This window comes from Cervus elaphus, chromosome 18 (genome assembly GCF_910594005.1).
Source record: "Cervus elaphus chromosome 18, mCerEla1.1, whole genome shotgun sequence".
Lineage (NCBI taxonomy): Eukaryota > Metazoa > Chordata > Mammalia > Artiodactyla > Cervidae > Cervus > Cervus elaphus.
Window position 1 is genome coordinate 36960452 of NC_057832.1, and position 21957 is coordinate 36982408.

The 21957-nt window shown below is 38.2% G+C and overlaps 1 protein-coding gene and 1 long non-coding RNA gene across 2 annotated transcripts in view; one reads left to right on the forward strand and one right to left on the reverse strand.

Annotated features, from left to right (window-relative positions):
* Nucleotides 1-21957, forward strand: part of HDAC9 (histone deacetylase 9) — a 986419-nt gene that overhangs the window by 949868 nt on the left and 14594 nt on the right. The window contains exon 26 of the mRNA XM_043872541.1: nucleotides 20696-20843. Within this exon, the coding sequence (XP_043728476.1) occupies nucleotides 20696-20843 (148 nt within the window). The remainder of the gene's footprint in view (nucleotides 1-20695; nucleotides 20844-21957) is intronic.
* On the reverse strand, nucleotides 10271-20702 carry LOC122674319. Its single transcript, XR_006334952.1, has 3 exons — nucleotides 20186-20702; nucleotides 12016-12084; nucleotides 10271-10608 (listed from the first exon to the last, which is right to left on the reverse strand). It is a non-coding gene; the product is annotated as an uncharacterized LOC122674319 (long non-coding RNA).

The window sequence follows — 21957 nt, forward strand, 5'->3', positions numbered from 1 at the left end:
GACTCCTTTTAACTTGAAGAGATGTTCGAATTTCCCCTCACTTCCTATCCCAGGTTCGGAAGATTCTTTTGTGCTGGGGTTTGGGACTACAGTATCAGAAAAGCAATAAATGTGGAGAAGCAGGCCTTGTAGCATGTGGGAAGCATTCAGGCAAGTTCCTCGACTGCCTTGTCCCAAGGCAGACAGCAAGGTGCTGACAGGCGTTATGTGGTTTTCTCTTTGAGAACTGAGCCCCCCAGCTGAGGGTATGCAGGTGCTGGAGGCTGTGATTAGCATTGGCCCTTTGCCTGGCCACATGGATGTGAGTATTTTGCAGCAAAGTCATCCCTGTTGTCCTGTCCTTGTTTATACTACTTACTTAGCTGAGAAGAAAAGGCCTTACAAGGCAACAGCAGGGCAACTATTTCTCCTGACAGGTAAAGAACCATCCCCCAACCCCCACGCCCGCCCCTGACAGGTAAGGGTCGGTTTCAGCTTAAGATGGTGGGTGTACACAAAGATCAGCCATCTCTGATGAGGGAGGTATGGTCAAGCAGTTTCATGTTTGCACATGCTCTTCACTCTGCTCACCAAGTCTTCTGCCTTATCCCTATTAAGTTTCCAAGACTTAGCGCAAATGTTGTCTTTGGGACACCATCTTGAATCGCATTCATCCCTATTCTAGATTAGGTGTATTTCCTGTGTGTTTCTCATGGCAGAGATTGTTTTTGCTAATGTTCTTTGTTTTCAATTGCTGTATCCTCTGCTGTGCAGTGTCTGAAATGTAATAGGTGTTCTGCAAACATTTGTTGAATGAATGAGTCAGCTAATACGTCAGTATTTACCACACTTTTTTTTTTTCTTAGCCCAGACTGACTTTTTAACTAAGGTTATACTCCTTGGTTAGCTCAAGCAGAACAAGGGATTAAGAAATGCAGACAAAATATCCATGAGAGCCCACTTCTTTACACTCTTTCACAACCCACAGTGATGAGTCACTTCTAAGTTAGAAAGAACATGAATTACTCATGAGCTAACCATTTCCATTGCTAAGCTTGGAGATGGCAGTTCTAAGAGTTGACTGGCCATCTATAATCAGCAACAAGCAATGCCAGGTAAAAAGTCAGCCCAGAGAAGGATACAGGACTGTCACAGGTTTATATCCTTTCCTGAAATCCATCCTAACAACTTGCAGTCCGTTGAACTCTTCTTCTAAATAATAAGGTGAGAAGCAAGGTTCCCAGATAGCATGTTCACAGCAGTCCTGGCCCATGATAACACTTTCACGGATGCTGAAAGGAAGAACCATGAAGTGAGTTTTCCATAAAACTAAATTTATATAGTTTGAAAGACTGTAATTTTAAGTTTGAGAAACATATAATGAATGATGTTGATACTGATCTGTGAAACCTCAAAATATGGAAACCACAAGTATACAGTCATGGTTTCCTTTTATTTATTTAAATATTTTAGAAAGAAGAGTACTCCTTTTAAGTGTCAACCAACTTTGTAGACCTCCTGCATGACCATAGTGGTAATCACAGTATCTTTTGATTTGTGGACCAAGAAAATATATATGTACACAAGGATTTGAGGATTCTTTGAAAATTTTGCTGCAGCCCTCCAGTGGTTTGCAGCTGACAAGTTGAAAAACACTAACATAGGGGATTTAAAAATAATATGTGTATCAGTATAATCCTCACCAGACATGTGGCAAAGAGCTAGCCACTTAACTTTCCTAAGGAATTTCCAGAGAAATTACTTGACATGTCACCACACTGCTTTTCTAAGGTGCTGCAAGGTGTCCAAAAAATGTCAAATCAGAAGCAGAGTCATAGAAGAATGCTAAGAAGTTTTTCCCTTTTCCCCCACTTTCATCTCTCTCTCACTCTAGGAATTCTTCCCTTGTTTAGTAGATTGGGGTCTTAGAATTCCTTATTATGCCAACCACAGCAAACTGATGACATAGGTCAGAATGAGGAAGGAACATTATTTGCAATGTCACCATATGATCTTGTCAGACTTGTGTATCAGTGGAGAAACAACATCCATGTCTCTTGCACATGAAATTTGTCAGCATGGCTAAATTTATCTGTATTTTTTTAAACTCATACACAGGACACACAGCATTATTTATGGCAATGAGAATTGCATATGGTCTTCTGAATTTATCCAGTTTTTGAGACCAACATGAAAAGGGATATGATTTTCCCATTGTAGGACAATATATACCGTGTAACTGTGTAATTGACTGCAAGGTAGTTGGTTATCCACATCGTTCAGGCAGCTACAATGGGCAGAGCACACCCTGTCCCCATTCTAGAGAAGTAAAAATGGAATACAGTTTTCTCTGGGAGATTAGAGGCAGGTATAGTTGACACTGTCTCCTTGTCAGAACGCTACTTAATTTATGTTTTTATATGTTATTGAGTGAGTCACTTCCTCCTCCTCCTTGTCCTGTCTGTGGTGGTTCTTTCCTTTTCCTTCTTCTCTTCCTCAACACATTCTTTCTCTTCTCCCCCTCTTCCTTAATCTGCTCCTCTTATATTATATTATTATATCCTCTGTTCAGAAATTACCCTTAAAAGTAACAAATGATTTTGGAAACAAATGGAGGGATATTAATTTTGTTGATTTCATTTTACTCTATTTCCATTGGAGATAACCCCTGGGAATACAAACACTGTTGGTGTTATATTAGAGTGGGTAATCAGAGAAGGTGCTATCCAATTATCTTGATGATTAAGATATCTGAATAGTAATTAGTGAAAAAAAGACTGTTAAACGTTAAACTTTCTCTAGAGATGACAGCATCTATTCTTCTCATATGTGAAATACCATTTTCAGCCATCTCCTTCCATTATTTTAATATGCTCTACCTGCCCCCTTCCCAAGAAGAAAAGGTATTTATGTAAATACCTTTTATATCAGATGATCCAGGAGAAAATCAGATTGTTTCTAAGTTGAAAGGAATTTGTATACATCTTGTGTTGTGAGGAAATTGTCCAAGATTTTGACCTCCTGGGTCTATGCACTTAGATTAAAGGGTTGTCTCCCCAGATTGCAACAAGCACTGCATAAATCATGTCAGAGCCCTCTAGCTTCTTGACTCCACACCCAAACGCTAACCCACACTCAGTTTTTCTTCTCTCTTTTTGTTCCTTTTCCTTTTGATTTTCTGCCTTTTTTTTTTCTTATCTCCCTGTCTTTCCCTCTCTCCTCCATCTCCATGCTGTTGAGACCCAGGGGAGAATAAGAGAGATACACCCAATGTTGAAAATGGACTTTTTAACTCATAAGGATTTGTTGATTTATGTCAAGCAGAGAAGGAACATGATAAAACCTACATTTCAAAAGATCACTCTGCCTACACAGTAAGGATGAGAGAGAGCAGGACTTACTGTCAGATGTAAGCAATTTAATTCAGAAGTGATGTTGGCTTGATATAGTATTTAATAGGCATGGAGAGGATGAATACTTCTAAGTTTCAGGTTGGACAACAGAATAAGTAGTGGTTTCACTTCCTGTGGTGGGGAACAGTAGGGGGAAAAATGTTCAAAAGGAAAGATGAATATTAAGAAAAAGAAACTGCTGATCAGAAGGCTTGAGATTTGGGGGACCCGTCTTTAATATCAGTTTTCTTCACAGAGAAGTTATGGAGGGATATCGGATGAAATTATTTACACAATGCAAACCCTGTAAGCTGATAGCAAATAAATCACAATTACTGAGTGTTTTCAGCGTGCCAGGCACCGTTCTAAGTATTAAGTATTAATGTGTTAATTCATTTAATCTACTTAACAACCCTATGAGATAGTCACTGTTTTCATTCCTCTTTTACAGTCAAGTAAACTGAGGCACATCTAGATAAAACACTGCAAGATCACATAGTTACTAAATGGGCAAAAGCAAGCTCACAAATCAGGCATTCTAGCTCCAAAGTCAGTGGTCTTTGCTATTATATTATTCTAGCTCAGAAAGATACTCATTCCTTTCGCTACCTTGTATACCCTTTTCCCCATTTCATCCAAACGTGACAGTTTTAGAGGGAAAATCAATTAAACTGAAGTTTTGGAGTTTTGGACATTCTGGTTAGTTGAGGTTTAGCCAGAGTCAGTTCTAGAAGGGCAATGCCAAATTGCGAGGAGCCATGGAGCTATGAATCCACTTTGGAGCCCCTTGTAAACTTGCAAATTACATCTAATCACAAAAAAATGCAAGGATTGGCAGAATTTCAAATCCCTGCCCTGTTGAGTTTAAAACCCTGACTGTTGTCAGGTGTGAGCTGCTATTTGTCATAGATTTTTTTGGCTTTAGACAGAGGCCTTGACGTTGCAGCCCTGGGCCAGGCCGACCTTCACTGAAGAAAAGCAGCGTTAGACATTTTCTCACTATTAACCCCGCCAGCCTTGCTTGTCTCAGAGCCAGATCAGACTTGCGCACATGGCTTTTTGAAAGTTGATTTTCAATTTCTTATTAACCATTCTCCTGAAATGTTAAGAGCTGGATTATTGTTTGGTGGAGCACTAATACTAGAATATACCAAAATTAAAAGGAAAACCTGCCATCTGCTTAGAGACTTAACTTGTCTGGAAATTTTTTTTAAATTCCAATTGCATCTGTAATTATGAGTTTTCTTTCACTCACATTTCTACTAACGCAAAACTAATCAAATCAAGAATCTAAATAAAACTATGTATCTTTCTTGGACTGCAAACTCTTTCAGGACAGAAATGCTTTCTGATTATTTTCTCAGCTGTTAGCACCCCGATGCACTTCACACACACCTGTGATACCATTCATTAAGATAGGGTGTGCTCGAAGGTCAAGTTTGTTGAAGACCATTTGTTAGGTATTTACATATACATTATACACACACACAAGCACAAACATAGGTTTCATATGACCTCTAGTTCTCATACAATGCTGCAGTGCATAATTAGTTTCCTCATCTGGTTCATGAATAAATTGAGGTTTAACAAGTTTAAGTCGCTTGTTGGAAGTCTTTCAGCTAGCAGTGCTAAAACCAACATTTGAACCCTGGTCTGGTTATGCTTTCAAAACTCACTTTTTTTCTGTTGAAGTATATGACGTTCCTGGTTCCACCTCATTTCACAGATAAGAACAGAGTTCCACCAGACTTCCTATTCCCAAGTATCCCAGAATAGACACTAGAATAGACCTGTTCCAAAATGTAATATCTTCTGCATACGTTAAAACAGACCATTTTAATCCATTAATGGGCTTGCTAGAATATAAGGGAAAATGAAGGACAAAGAAAGCATAAGCTGAAATTTAATAGGGAGGAGCAAACAATTGTTGTTCAGTCGCTTAGTAAGCAGTAAGTAACACAAAAAGGGAGAGCATTCCTGGGGCAAATGATGATGTCAGTGCTATAACTGCACAAAAAAAGCCTAAGGTGTGTGTAAGAATCAGTAATACGAATTTGATAGATACTAAAGAAGTTTTACCTTCCTCCTTGGTTCTGGAGGAAGCAAATGCAATTCCTTTCTGAGGGAAAGTATCCTTAATTTAGGCCCTAACTGTATGCAGAGATCAACTTCAACAAAATATGACGTCAGATAAATACATATGTACATATTTAAATAAATGAATAAAATCAAATGTACAAGAACACAAGTCACTAGGGCAAGTCCTCAGAAAAGAAGAACAAGAGAACAGTAAACCTTATTTGTGGGGTTAAAATGGAGGAGGGTCTCAAATTTCAAGTAATAATAATAATAGATTAAAAATGCTCATTTCTTTCACTCCTCTGTAAAACTCCACTAAAAATTAAGAGGATTTTGTTTTAAGACATACACTCACAGGGATAAATAATCCAAAAGGAAATAATATGAACCTGGAGGACAGATGACCGTCTGTTACTGTCTGGTTGTTGTTCAGTCACTAAGTCATGTCCGACTCTGCGACCCCAAGAACTGCAACATGCCAGGCTTCCCTGCCCTTCACTGTCTCCTGGAGCTTGCTCAGATTCATGTCCAGTGAGTCGGTGATGCCATCCAGCCATCTCATCCTCTGCTGCCCCCTTCTCCTCTTGCCCTCAATCTTTCTCAGCATCAGGGTCTTTTCCAGTGAGTCAGTACTGTCTTGGTAGACCTGAAAAAATCAAATCGTAAACCAGTACTGCAGGCCTATCTCTTCCAGAGGATACATCAGACCCACAGAATTGTTGACTCACACGCATAAAGCTTACGTACTTTTATTTCACTTATTTCTTAAAAATTTTTCCTAATTCATTATCCCTTTCCTTTCTTCACTTCTTTGTCCAACTTAAAAACAATAATATTTAAATTTGCATATCTACCTTTAATTTGCCTTAAAAATCTTACCCTTTGACCTTACCAATCTAAGGAAATCTCAACCCTGAATATAGTCTTCAAGGAACTGTCTCTAACATTGGACCTAAATGAACAGGTCTGCTTAAGATTGTCGTGAATCAGCAATTTGACCTCGTGTACATTTCTGATCAACAAACTCAGGTGGCCCTATTGTGTTTCTCAGGTCAGTTTTCACCACCTCTCTCAAACTACCTTTTCAAGCCTCTCTCTCCTCAAACCATCCAGCTCACCTTTGCCTTCAATCTCAGCAACAAACTTTTATTAGAATAAAATGCAGCTACCTAACTGCTTTCTTTGAACTGTTCATTCTCATCAACAATTAAACACCTTAAAAATCTCTCCTCTTAAAATCAGACACCAACAACCTCACTTCTTACCATCCCTTGGCTCTCAAACCCTCCAGGAGCAAATTCTTTAAAAAGGTTTCTATCAAATTATCTCCATTTTAGCAGCTACAAATCCCTGTCGGAACCACTGTATTCTCTTTGCAGTCTTGCTATGGTCACCAGTGGCATTTCTACTGCTCACTTTAAAAAGGGATTTTATTAAACTGTTTATTTTGAAATAACTAAGTTTACAGAAGAGTTCCAAATATAATACAGAATTCTCTAAAAGCTTCCCCTGGCTTCCCCTAAGTTAACATCTTGCATAACCATAGCACTATTACATAAACTAAGAGATTAACAGTCATGTAATACTGTTAACTAAACTATAGACTTTCTTTGGATTCAACCAGTTTTTTTCAATAATTTTCTTAGTCTGTTCCAGGATAATAAACACATTGCATTTAGTTGCCACGCCTCAGTCTCCTCTCATCTATAACAGTTCTTCAGTCTTCTATACCATTTTTGGCCTTGACACTTCTGAAGAGTACTGGTCAGTTGTTTTGACAAATGTCTCTCAGTCTGGGTTTCTCTAAGGTTTTTTCATAATTAGGTTGAGGATATGCATTTTGGTAAGATTGCCAGAGCAGTGATGTGATATCATTCTTAATGCGCCAGATCTGCAGCACATAATGTCAGTTTGTTTTATTACTGGCAAGGTTAACGTGGGTCATTTGATTAAGGAGATCTTCGGTGTAAAGTTAGAATATCTCCATTTAGAATTAATGAATATATCGGGAAGATACTTTAAGATTATGCAGACATACTCTTTCTCCTCAAACTTTTGCTCATTAATTTTAGCAGCCATCAGTGGCTGTCACCTGCAAAACTGATTATTCTGTTCCAGTGCCAATTTTCTATTTCCTTTACTCTGTCTTCATTAATTACTTGGAAATTATCTGTAATGAAAAGCTCTCTTTTCTCTTTCATTTACTAATTTATTCATTATATATTTATATCAGAATGGATCTCAGGTATTTATCATATGGGTTATAACCCAGTACCATCATTATTAATTTTTTTGTTTCAATTGTTTAAGCTCTGGCTATTCGGAGCTCTTTTAGACTGGTTGCTATGTCCTTTTGACTTGGCTTAAGACAAATACACTCTTAACATTCCAATCTCCCAAAGTCTTTGAATCCCTTCCTTTTCATTAAACCAAGGCAGGTTTGACATTTCTCAGTCACTTCCTGTGGGCCACTTTTTGGTCCATGTTGTAGCCAACCAACCAAACGAGCTGTTGGAACTGCTCAGAACTCCGCTAGCTGCCACATTAAATGCAGAATCTCCGCTCAGTGAGCCCACCCTCCTCACCTAAATGCTTTTCACTCTCCATATCCTTTTTTTGAGCGTGTAATATGGATAAGTTATTTTAACCCTCTTTAGTTCAGTTTTTTCAATTGTAAAATAAGGAGAATGAAATTATCCTACGAGGTGGTTTTCAAATGATTACATATGGAGCACATTTTCATAGGCATATCAATAGGCACTTAGTAAATATTTCTTATCATTTTACTGTTATTTTCCTTCCAGACCATAGTTTCATCATCATCTCTACATGAATAATTACAAAAATTTAAATCTTCTGCTCACACCTGAGTTCCAGATGTTTCCTAAACTTCTGGCTCAGCATCATCTCCTTGATACCACAAGGGCACATCTAGTCAACATGCCCAAAGCCACTGTCACTATTTTTCCCCCAAACCTCAGCCTCTTCCAGGTTTATTAGTCCAAGTAGATGGCCCAGTATCCTTCTAGTTTTGCTAGACAGGAATCTAAGAGTTATATTCCTAATGTTGTTCTTTCCATTTCTGTTCTATGTCCAATCCATTACCCCATCCTGCTTGCTGTAGTCCTTAAACATTTCATTTATCCAACCAATTATTTCTATTCCAGTGGCCACCATCCCAAATCAGGCCTTTCTGCTGTACCATTTCTAGATCCTACAAAGTGGTTTACCCACAGTCACTCTTGCTTTCTCCATTTTTGTTTCTCTTAAGTGATGCAAGAGTGATCTTTTACAAGATAAGGCACATTCGTCTCTATACCTCCTTGCTTTAAACCAGAGTTCAGCAAATTCTTTTCTGTACAATGCTGGACAGTAACTACATAAGGCTTTGTGTTTGAACTGCCTAACTCTTACATTGTAGCAGGTCACAGCCGATGTGTAATGAGCATGGCTGTGTTTCAGTGAATCTTTATTTACAAAAAAAAAAACGGGTGTGGGACCAATTTGGTTTCTGAAAAAGGAAAAATATGAAGCAAGTAGTATCTGGAATGGGATATTAAAATAACAGACATCATCCAAAACACCAGTTGTAAAGGACACCTAGATTTCTGATTTAGGAGATGCAGGGAGAAATATTCAACATTTCTGCCACCTGATGCACCAGACAAGTGTGCTGTAGCCACAGCTTGGGACATGCCTTGAAGCCACCAAGTTGTCAGAAGGCAGGGTTGGGGTGAATGTGGGGAATCAAGGGTTAAGTATGGATAAAATGTGTTCAAGAAATACCAGAATTTAGTACTCAGTTATTATTTCCCAAGAAAGCTGATAAGGAACATGTAACTTGCACAAAATGTTTAGTATTGACCATTCATCATGGAGACGTGTAATACCATGAGTGACATGAACACTGAAGACACAGTGTTACTGAATCAGTAAAACGTAGTCATTAAAACAAACAAAACATGGGGCTTCCCTGGCAGTCTAGTGGCTAAGAGACCACACTTTCAGTGCAGAGGGTGTCGGTTTGATACCTGGTTAGGGAACTAAAATCCTACATGCTGCATGGTACTACCAAAAAATAAAAATTAATTTTTAATGTTTTAAAAAGAAGTAGGCTACAGGCAATCAAAGAAAGAATAAAAAATGAATTAGATTGCTGGGAGAAATATCAATAACCTCAGATATGCAGATGACACCACCTTTATGGCAGAAAGTGAAGAATTAAAGAGCTTCTTGATGAAAGAGGAGAGTGAAAAAGTTGGCTTAAAGCTCAGCATTCAGAAAACTAAGATCATGGCATCCGGTCCCATCACTTCATGGCAAATAGATGGGGAAACAGTAGAAACAGTGGCTGACTTTATTTTTGGGGGCTCCAAAATCACTGCAGATTGTGATTGCAGCCATGAAATTAAAAGACACTTACTCCTTGGAAGGAAAGTTATGAACAACCTAGACAGCATATTAAAAAGCAGAGACATTACTTGTCAACAAAGGTCCATCTAGTCAAGGCTATGGTTTTTCCAGTGGTCATGTATGGATGTGAGAGTTGGACTGTGAAGAAAGCTGAGTGCCGAAGAATTGATGCTTTTGAACTGTGGTGTTGGAGAAGACTCTTGAGAGTCCTTTGGACTGCAAGGAGATCCAACCAGTCCATCCTGAAGGAGATAAGTCCTGGGTGTTCATAGGAAGGACTGATGCTGAAGCTGAAACTCCAATACTTTGGCCACCTGATGCGAAGTGCCGACTCATTTGAAAAGACCCTGATGCTGGGAAAGACTGAGGGCCGGAGGAGAAGCAGACGACAGAGGATGAGATGGTTGGATGGCATCACCAACTCGATGGACTTGGGTTTGGGTGGACTCCAGGAGTTGGTGATGGACAGGAAGGCCTGGTGTGCGGCGGTTATCGGGTCACAACTGAACTGAAGGCCACAGGGAACAATTTAACAAGTGCAGTTGCAGAAGGTGTGTTTAACTATTACTCATGAAGAATGAATTTTTATTTAGATAAAATTACTGTGCTTTTAGTTTTTAATGTAGTTTTTTAATGTGTTTCCAATTTGAAGTTGTTTTTTTTCCAAGCTCCAGAGTGAGATAATACGTATTTGTTGACGTGGCTAGAAGAATATCTTGGTTGAAGATGCAGTGTCCTTGGGATACTTTAAGCAAAAAAAAAATTAGTTCATTTTAATAATGGTTGGATATTTTTCATTCAGTTCATGGAATTAAAGTTTTTGGAGATAAATCTACCAAAAATAAAACTTAGGACATTAATATAGGTGCTGTTATAAATTACAGTGAAAATCTAACACTGAGAATACAATCTTTGATTTCATATTAATACACATGTTTACATTCTGCTAGAACATAAAGAACAGAAATGCATTTTTGCATTAATTACATAGTACCAAATTCCTTAAATTTTATTAAAAGCTTAAGAATAATATAAGTATAAATATAATATAAAAATGTATTGATAATCTATCAGTGAAAGATTATGGTATTTTTCTCAAAATTTAACTATATGTAAACACAGGGTGAAATGCAATTAAATGAAATACAAAGTTTTTAAAATACAACTGATATTGATGATAAAGAAACATCTTCAGCAAAGCAGGACAAAATTTCTCTCTTTGCTGCCCATTATCAATCATGCTTTAGAAATGTTTGAGAGGACTATTCTATAATAATATTGAAGAAATTATAAATGAGCTTTCTGAATTTTGATGACATTTTTCTTATCAGAATTCACTAGTCAAAATATTCAATAAATGGACCTCTAACTCCACAGATGAATAACTAACTACATATGTAGGAATTGCCTGTTGATCAGAAATAAAAGGAAACTAAGAAAAAATATACAAATACTTTTTAAAAATTTACTTTACTGATGTATAGTTTATCTACAGTGTTCATTTCTGCTGTATGCAGCAAAGTGACTCAGTTATACATACTTTTTTTTCATATTCTTTTCCATTATGGTTTATCACAGGATATTGAATAGGGTTCCCTGCTATGCAGTAGGACCTTGTAGCTTATCCATTCTATATATAATAGTTTGCATCTGCTAATCCCAAACTCCCAATCCATTGCTCTCTAACCACCCTCCCCCTTGACAACCAAAAGTCTTTTTGATTATGTCTGAACCTGTTTCTGTTTTGTAGATAAGTTCAATTGTGCCATATTTTAGATTCCACATATCAGTGATGTATGGTATTTGTCTTTCTCTTTCTGACTTAACCTCAATTAGTATTATAATCTCTAGGTCCATCCATGTTATGGCAGATGGCATTATTTCATTCTTTCGTATGGTTGAGTAGTATTCTGTTATATACATGTACCACATCTTTATCCAGTCGTCTGTCAATGAACATTTAGGTTGCTTCCATGTCTTGGCTATTGTGAATAGCACTGCTATGAACATAGGGGTGCATGTTTCTTCTTTAATTATAGCTTTGTCAGGATGTATGCCTAGGAGTGGGATTGCTGGATCATATGGCCAGTCTGGTGTTTTGAGGAACCTTCATACTATTTTCCATAGTGGCTGCATCCATTTGCATACCCACCAACAATGTAGAAACAGTGTGGAAGGCTGTTTTGGGGCACTGAACAGCAGACAGTGAAGGCCTCTGATCCTAGCAGGAAACAAGGAAAAAGAAAGAAAATTATTCCAATTGTGTGGACTTACTAATAAGTGGCAAGTTCCAGGTGGAGCATAGGGAGAGAGAATTCAAATAGTAAGTCTAGCAGTTTTTCTAAGTTGAAGATCAAGTGATCAGAGTTTGGGAAAACTGAAGTGACTGGAATTTTTGAGGCAGAATATTTGGGATGAAGTTGCTACACAAAGAAAGAGCTCTGTGTATCTATAAGCTTCCTTAAACAGTTGTCTTATTTACCTTTCCATACATGAGGTGGAACTCCACAAGGCTGGGGAACTAACCAGTGGAAAACTGTAGGTTAAACAATTCAAGGAGTTCAAACAGAACTGGGAGTAATTTTCATTCCCACAAGCTAGAGTAGAAAGATCTTGTAATATACAAAGCATCATGTAGAGATATCAAATGATTTCATCTTAGTTACAGGGCTAAACTAATTGTATACTAAAGCCTGCCCTGGAGTTGGTCTAACAGCACAAGTATCCTCTGAAAGTTCATACTGATTTCAAGTAATTTAACTGCATGCTCAAACAAAGCCCAGTGCTTTCAAAGAACACAAAATTCAACCAAAAGTGTTCAAATTAACATCAAGCATCCAAATGAAAATTGCCAGCCCAACAATGAAGTAGCAAAATATGACCTAGAACCAGAAGACAAATCAGTTAATAGAAACTGACTTGGTAATGCAAAGTATGGTGAAATTAAGATGAGAATGTTACTCCCAATGTAAGGAGGAAAGTGCAATCAATGCAGAGAAAACTGAAAAATGCAAAAAATCATGGAAGTTTTAGAGACAGTTTTTTTTAATTTGAAATTTAAAAATTCTGCAACCTAGAGGATTATTGGCAGATTATACATTATAGAAGACAAAAGAAAAAAAGCAGGGGGGTGGTGTGTGGTGGAAATGGTGAAGTTGAAGAACAGAAAGTATCCAAAGTGAAGAATAGAGAGAAAAATACTGAAAAAGTATATTAGTGGGATATGGGACAATATGACTCATTTTAATATACCTATAATTGGAGTCCCACAAAAGGCAGCATTGGGGAAAATATTTGAAGAAATAATGGGAAAACATTTCATAAATATGCTGAAAATTACACATCCACAAATCCAAGAAATTTGATCAGTCACTGGCAGAATAAATATGAATAAAATCACACTGAGGAACATCAAAGAAACCAGACAAAAGAAAGAGCATATGCTTACATTCAAAGAAACCAAGACAAAGATGATAAAGAAGTTTTTGTGGGGGCAGGCTAAGCAGCAAGAGATCTTAGTTCCCCAACCAGGGATCAAACCCATGCCCTCTGCAGTGTAAGCAGGAGTCCTAACCACTGGGCCACCAGGGGATTCCAATGAAGAAATCTTTAGACTCTCAAAAATATTATGTTAAGTGAAAGATGTTAAAGACTACATAGTATATGGTTCCATTTCTATGAAATTCTAGAAAAGGCAGAAGTACAATGGTAGAATTTTAGTGATTGTTAGGGACCAAGAAGAAGGGTAAGAAATTACCTCCAAAGAGCAAAAAGAACTTTTTGGGTTGAAGAGAATATTATATGCTTTAATTGCTATAGTGGTTATAGGACTGCATGCATTTACCAGAATGCATCATAAGCTGCCCTTAAAGCTGGTAAATTTGATTGACTATATAAAACTATACCTCAATGAAGCTGATAAGAAATAGTCATGAAATGGGGAGGGGGGTTCAGGATGGGGAACACATGTAAATCCATGGCTGATTCATGTCAATGTATGGCAAAAACTACTATAATATTGTAAAGTAATTAACCTCCAACTAATAAAAATAAATGGGAAAAAAATTTTAATGAGAACTCGGGGAAAAAACAAACTAAAAAAAAAGAAATAGTCATGAAATGAAGCAAAGATATAACCTTTGGAACTTTTAAAGAATTATAGGAGACATTGTTTGCAAAAGGAAAACATTTAAATTGATCCCTAAAAAAGCAAAAGAATCAATGAACCTACTAAAGAATAAGCACTCAAATCATGTACAAGATTTGCTTTTGAAAATCTGTAACTAGGTTTTCAAAGATGTATATTTGTTGATAGAATCACTGATATAATTATTCTTAGCTGGATAAATTTATTTTCTGTCCTGTAATGTAATGAAATTTGACAAGTCAAATGATTTTGCAGTATCTAAATTTGGTGAATAAAATTTGAAGTTACAAATGGAGAAAACTATTTTGATAAGTCTGGCTTACATAAAACATTTGCCAAAGGTACTCTGAAAGGAGGAAGAGGCCAGTTGTCATGAAGATATTTGGTGTGAAATGCTTCAGTGTTTTAGAAACTGGAAGTGAAAATATTCCACATTTAGCAGATACTACTCTGAGCTTGACAGATAGCACTGCACATGTAGAGACAGTATCTGTCTACCAGAAATATTACAGTCTCTCAAGAAGAGTAAAGATGCCACCATTTAACATTCTTTGACTGCAAAACTTTCCTTTGAAGAAAATTTCAGGCAATTTTATGAATCTAAAACATTTAGACCTTGTTGAAACAAAAAATACCACTGATACTGTATCAGTAAGTATATGACCACAGAACTGATTAACATATGTATGTAAACATTTACCAAAAGTCATAATTCAATTTGTTGTTTTCTAATGTTAAGATAATGTTTTAAGAGTTGGTTGTATGCTTTGGCATATATGAGTTGTGCTATTTTTATTTCTTAGAATAAATAACTAATAGTTGTGAAAATAATTTTTGAATAGAACTTTTTTAATAGGCCCACAGATTAAAGATAAATTGTTGACTAATAAGTATTTCTACAACATATAATTTTTATTTTTAGCCCCATTTTAAACCTCAAAATTGCCCCAGCATGGATGAAGAATTACCTGATCACTCTATTTATAAACCAACTTCCAATATATCTGTTTTTGCATATATACAGTGCATTGGATCCCAGAAAAGTCCATTTAGCTAAAAAAATATATCTTCCTGAACCTGAAAGACAGAGCTCACAGTGTGGAACTCCTGAGCTGCCAGTGGGAGCAGTTACTTTTCTCTAAGGGTTTAGTATTCCGAAACGGGAGCGAAGTCGTTTTATGAAGACTGTCATAGCAGTGTGGGTGATAAACTGAATGAGAATAGACAGGAAGAATACAGAAATGAATTTAAAAAGTGCTAACAAGCTCTGAGGTCTGGAGAATCCCTGAACCTAGCCCCTTGTAAATTCTAAAGGAAATCAACGCTGAACATTCATTGAAAGGACTGATGCTGAAGCTGAAGCTCCAATACTTTGGCCACCTGATGGGAAGAGGTGACACATTGGAAAAACCCCATGCTGGGAAAGACTGAAGGCAAAAGGAGAAGAGGGTGGCAGAAGATGAGATGGTTAGATAGCGTCACTGACTCAATGGACATGAATCTGAGCAAACTCCAGGAGGTAGTGAAGGACAGGGAAGCCGGGTGTGCTGCGGACCGTGGGGTCACAAAGAGTGGGACACGACTTAGCAACTGAACAACAATAACAAACAGGCCCCTTCTAAGTCTCGGGTGTTTAATCTCTAAGGTTGAAGGAGTTGGAAGAACTTTATGTCAGTGCCAGCCTCTTTTCCTATGGTAACATGGTATGTAATGACAAAAGAGGTCATCATTTAAGTGGCAAGAACATATTGGAGAAGTGAGTCTGAGGCTCCCAGTGGTGATGGAAGGGTAAGGCTGTGGTATCAAGAGGTTTTCAGACTCTCACAAGGCTTTGGTTGGGAAAACATCTGGTGGATGTGTTATTTTTAACACAGACCACAGACCTTCGTGTGTCAACAAGTACCTATTTTTCCAAACTGATCATTATCAAAAGTCTGGTTTATGCTGAAGTCTGATAACACAGCCCCTGTCCAACGTCCTCTCATGGCTCCTGTCAGACCCACTGACACTCCATCTGGGTCCCCCACCTCTAATTCTTGACTCTCTGTATTCTTTTATCTAGTTTTTACCTTTTAGATTCATTCTTTGCTTTACCTTTTACCAAATACAAATGCAGAATAATGAGATCAAATAACTACCCCCTCAAAAAGTGCTGAACAGTGGGAAGATTTACAGAGTAGGAAAAATGAATAAGGATAGAATATATGATCAAAGACGGATTGTCTGTGTCCCAGTTTTAATGGAAAGCCTCTCTCTTTTGCCAGTTTTATTTCCTTAGGAGAATAACACACTGGTGGCTGGTTACTAATATTCTACTTTATGAACAGCAGCTCCTGAAAAAGCAGTAAATCTTGCTTCATTTCTCTTACATGCTAATGGGGCTATTATTCCCATGCCAACAGACAGGACTTTTCTAGCACGTATGTTTCTGTAGAGGCAAACAAAAAACTACCCATCACGTGAAAATATAACCCATAAATTGTATGGTTTGAATTGACTACGTATTGCACAGTCTTCCTATACATACCTCCATTTTAATTATTCTTCTTTATAAAGAGATAGTCACCTATAAGTGCATTATTAATGTAGAATATTTCCCTTGTTTTTATAGGCATTGCTAAAGGCTATATTGAATTTAAAATCTGGGATTACTTCTGAGTGAAGAACTTCGTACATCTGGATAAAAGCCAAGCTTTGAATGTTTAATCTTAACTTAGCAGGATATTTAATACACGATAAATTTTATTGAAAAGGTCTCAGTTATTTAAAATCTGTCTCAGTACTCACATAAAGACTAAACTTTGAAGGATCATTGTCATTTCTGCTGAATGATTTTATTAAGATTGCCCTTCTGTGCTGATTGTGTTTAGGGAGTAAAGATGTCTCTTACTGAGGGAAAAATACAATGCTTGAAAATTAAAACCCTGGGTTATTCTGATGTGCCATATTATCTAAAACAGTTTGCTGACCTCTTCAAGGGTTCATAGGCTCACAGAAATGTGAGGTTTTCTGCTGTAACAAATTTATTCTGATAATATCAAAGAGTGATATGTAACATGAAATCAGAAGAATCACAACCATTTAGAGCAGGAAGAGACCTTTCATTATCATCAGTCCCACCACCATCATTTTATAAATGTGGACATTGTTCCCAGATGACTTCTCTGGGACTAGTATGGGGTCCTCAATCTATAAATCCTGACTTTTAGGGTTCCCTTTAGAGCCTAAAGTACTCATGAGGAAAATTTCACACAATTAGCTTAGTCAAAAGACCTTCCAGTGACACTAGGCAACTCTTGGTTGTAACTGCATGAAACAGGCCTCTGGTTCTCTTCTCAGTTCGGTACCTGGTTTGAAGAAAGCTACCCATGTGGACCGCGGGAACTCTAGCAATACAGTTCTGTGACGGACAACCCTACAGGCCTCAGAAACTTGGGGTAGGCTCCACAGGCTCCAGGAGGACTGTGCCTAACAGTGCCTTCAGCCACGTGGTGGGAAACACATCACTTTAAAAAGGGTACTCTTCTCTGAGCTCTTGTCTCCAGCTTCACGAGAGCTTCATCAGTGAAGCAGCCCAGCACTTGCAGTAGACTATGAGAAATAAAGGTAATGAGAAATGACTAGTCTCCACGTGGTTGTCTCACAAGCTGTGATACACCCATGCCATAAAGCCAGAGAAAGGCAGATCAACTGAGGCACATATCTAAGGAAGAAAGGTAATTTGTTATTACCAAAGATGATTTCTTTGGTAAAGGGATGTAATATATAAAACTGTTTTGCCTTGTGCATAATTCTTTTCAGATTTCATATATTGCATCTATTTGTATATTTTTTTGGGTGGTAGGGAGATGATAGAGCAGGACCAAATATAGGAGGACAGCAGCTCACAGAGGAAGAAACATCCTGGACTCAGGCAGTCCTGAGTGAGGATTTCCCCTCCTCCGCTTGTTAGCCATGTGTTCTCAGACAAAAAATTATCTAACATTGCATATTTAATTGTCATGAGGATTAAACTAAATTATACATGTGACAATACCTAGCACAGTCCTTGGCACATACTGGGAGCTCAATAACACTAGTTTTCTATTATATATAATTTAACCTGTAAAATCGCCTGTTGTTTATTTGTGAGAGGTCTCACATTTGTCACTCCAGAGAAAAAGGAAGTGATGATTTCCAGAATCACCTGCTTTGTGAATATCATGTGCTACAATAATGACTAATAATAATATTTTGTGAAAGCACTTACAGATGGAATTTGACATTTCCAACTTGGGTAACACGATAATGACATTGTGATGTAGAGAAATTAGGTTCTAGGATTGGAACTCTCAAGTCAGGATTATCTTTCAAAGTTGAGAGACTTAGGAAGCTATTAAAGACAAGATAGATACATTTCCATTGCTCACCTCCTAAACCTCTCTTTAGTCCATCTCTTTATTTTTGTTCCGCCCCCTTATTTTTAGTTTAGACATCATATTTCCTGCCTGTATTTTTGCCAAGATGCGAAATTGGTTTTCCTGCCACCACTCTCATCATCTGCTGATCAGTTGTCCATAATTTCTCCAGAAGGGTTTTTGAGAAATTTAAACCTGATGCTCTGTCTCTTCTGTTTAAAATGGCCCCTCATCACCCACACGTTGAAGGCGAAGATCCCTGACATGTTCTTTGCGATTGTGTGTTTAATTAGCCCTTGCCTATGACAGCAGTCTCTCGCACTGTCTTCCATACTGCCCACATTACGCTTGTGCCTGGCAGTGGACTTGTTACCCTGGTAAAAAACAGACACCTGGGTCTCTGCACATTTCTGTACACTATTTGCTCTTCTCGGAATACCTCACCACCGCCATCTTCCTCTGTTTGAGCTTAACTAGCTTCTGATGGTCTTTCAAATACTTGGTCAAGTGTTGTTTTTTCTGGCAAGTTTTTGCTCATCTTCCTGGCCTCAAAAGTATACATTCTTCTTATTACTGAGAGGAATCTCAGGATCACTCGGGCCTTTTCCACATAGAATTGTCATGATTCATTAACTCAAAGGGCTTTCTCAACTAGACCATGAATTCCTTGCTGTTAGGGAAGCATCTTTGTGTCCTTCAACATCTGGTACAACCCTGGCTTTCAAAAAATGTTACTTCGTGAATGCATTCATTTAGAATTTCTATCATTTGGTCGAAATTAAAAACCTGGCTTCAGTCAGACTAGGTGATCCGAACAATAAAGTTGTAGTAGTAGATAACTGTCAGAAGGTTCTGTTGACATGAGGGGCAGATGGGGAGACTGGGTCTCCCCCACTCGCATGATATGACATCCACTCCTTTGTGAAGCAGTAAGATAAGGAAGGGCTTCCCTGGTGGCTCAGAGGTTAAAGCGTCTGCCTGCAATGCAGGAGACCTGGGTTCAATCCCTGGTTTGGGAAGATCCCCTGGAGAAGGAAATGGCAACCCACTCCAGTATTCTTGCCTGGAGAATCCCATGGACGGAGGAACCTGGTGGGCTACAGTCCACGGGGTCACCAAGAGTTGGACACGACTGAGCAACTTCACCTTCACTTTCAAGATAAGGAAAGGCCAACGATGAAAATTTAGGTATAGCTGGTAAGAATCTGAGGTTATCCCACTGTTTTTGAGAAGCAGAAATGAAGTGCCAAAGGGCCCTGCCAGCATGATAGGATGGTTAGAGGCAGAATTGGGGCGAGAACCCAGTTATCTTACTCCCCAATCCAGTAGTCACCCACTTGTCTTTTCTACTCTAGCCTGACTTCTGTTTATTTAGTTTTTGGAAAAAGCTACTTACCATGCCAACTTCTCACTTAATTGGTCAGGCTGTCGAGATTGTTCTTACCTGGGGAGGTTAGTCATGTCAGCACCTAGGGAGATTCTCCTGCTTTTTGGGGGGCCATGGAACACTTCACAAAGGAAAAAAAAAAATGGCACAAGGACTGCAAAAAGGCTATTGACTCTATTCTTTCATATATATCCCACTGGCATGTTCTCATGAAATTGCTTCCTATTTTCCTCTCATTTTCCTTCCCCTGCCTTCCTTAAAAAAAGAAACATCGTATAACTTATGGAAGGGCGCCAACATCAGCCAATGCATATATTAAAGTTTTAAATCAGTTATTGTTCTAGTACACACCCTGGGGTTGAGAAAGAAAGAACATCCAGGACTAACAAACCTGATTGTTCTGGCAAAGCTGCCATTCAATTCCTGCTGGCATTTCTGGGCTTTTCTTTTCCTTTAATATTCCAACCTCATTAAAAAAAAAAAAAAGTTAATGGCTTAAGTAGCAGTTTTTCACATTACTACTTCATTCAGTTTCTCTGTAAGAGTTCTACCTCCTCGTCTGGTGAGGCTTACCCAGAGGGCACAGTCCCCAGAGTTTGCTTCCTTAGATGCAGGGACAGCTGTCAGTCTGATGGTGAGTTCATTAGACCCTGGATTATTCCTCACTTTATTAATTTCTGAGCGAGGGAGAGACTCAGGCTTGGGAATATGAACCCTTCACAACTTGGCATTCTAGGCTGAGAAAAACACTTAATCATAAAGTTAAGAAATCAAATTACAACTGTGTATAACTGTGAATTTTTTTTTATTTTTATAACACTGAATTTTAACAACTACTCTGAGTTGGACCTATACAAGTATCCTGATAAATACTGTTTTAACATTTGTTTTGTTTTCCTAGGCAAATACTGGAAGTCGCTAAGGATGGCGGCGATGCCAAGGGGCTGTGCCCTGGCTGGGGCTCAGCTGCAAGAGGAGACAGAGACTGTTTCTGCCCTGGCCTCCCTGACGGTGGATGTCGAACAGCCGTTTGCTGAAGAAGACAACAGGTACGAACACAACACGGGGAGGGGGTCACTACTTTCGGTTACATCCAGGCTCATCATTAGCGCTCGTGAACCTCTCTCCAGGCGCTTCCTCACCTGACTCCTCCACTTTCACCACCTGTCTTCTCAGAAGCCATAGAGGCCACAGCGCATGCTGTCGGCTCTCAGGAATTGATGTTTCATTCTCCGCAAGAAGCACAGAGCTGGAGCATGTGGTTGCCGTTCACAGATATAGAGGGATGAGATAGATGGTGAGAAAAATCACGCCTTGGTGGATAATTTAGTGCAGATCATTATGGAAAAAGCTTCTTATGGACTTCTTTCCTTAGTTATCTCTGTTTTTCAAGATACTATTTTTCTTTTTCTCATATTTCTGAAACTACTAATATTAAGGCGAACAGAAGCTGGAGGTATGGCTTGTCAGCTGGATAACCTTCCATGACTGTCCATGACATACAACTACTGGATGAAGAGAAAAGTTACCTCCAGGAGATAGGAATGTGTGTAAAGGAATGTGTGGACTTGGGTCTGATATTATTTTACTTTATGATAAGGAGCTGATTTTAGTAAGTCTTCATATGAATACCTTTCAGGGAAAAAAATGATGACCTAAGATTGCTTCTCCTTTTAAGAAATGTATGTACATTTTGGTGTTCAACAGACCAGGCTACATTCAGGATTTCTTTTACATGTACTAAGACCAAAACCCCCACAAATGTACGAAAAGTAATGCTGCTCTCTGTGGATGACTTCAGAGTCACATTTCTCCAGTTTAAAGATGACTAGGTGAGGCTTTACTAACGCTCTGCCAGCTTGTACTTCTAAATTGCTTCTGAGAGTGAAATTGAACTCCCTCCGTCAATAACATCACCGTTAATTACACAGATCCTGCTACTAGTACATAGGTTGGCAGTTTTCCCAAGAATGCAAAAATTCGAAGTTTTAGCTTTCTTGCTTTTACTGGGTATTCAGAGTTTAATGTATTTAACATCTTGCTTTGTCCATAAAGAGCAGGAGATACATTGAATAATAGATTTCATTTTTGTGCAATTGTTTTTTCTTACTACAGCCACTTAAAAAGGCATCTTCCTATGGGTATCTGGAGCATAAGGTAAAA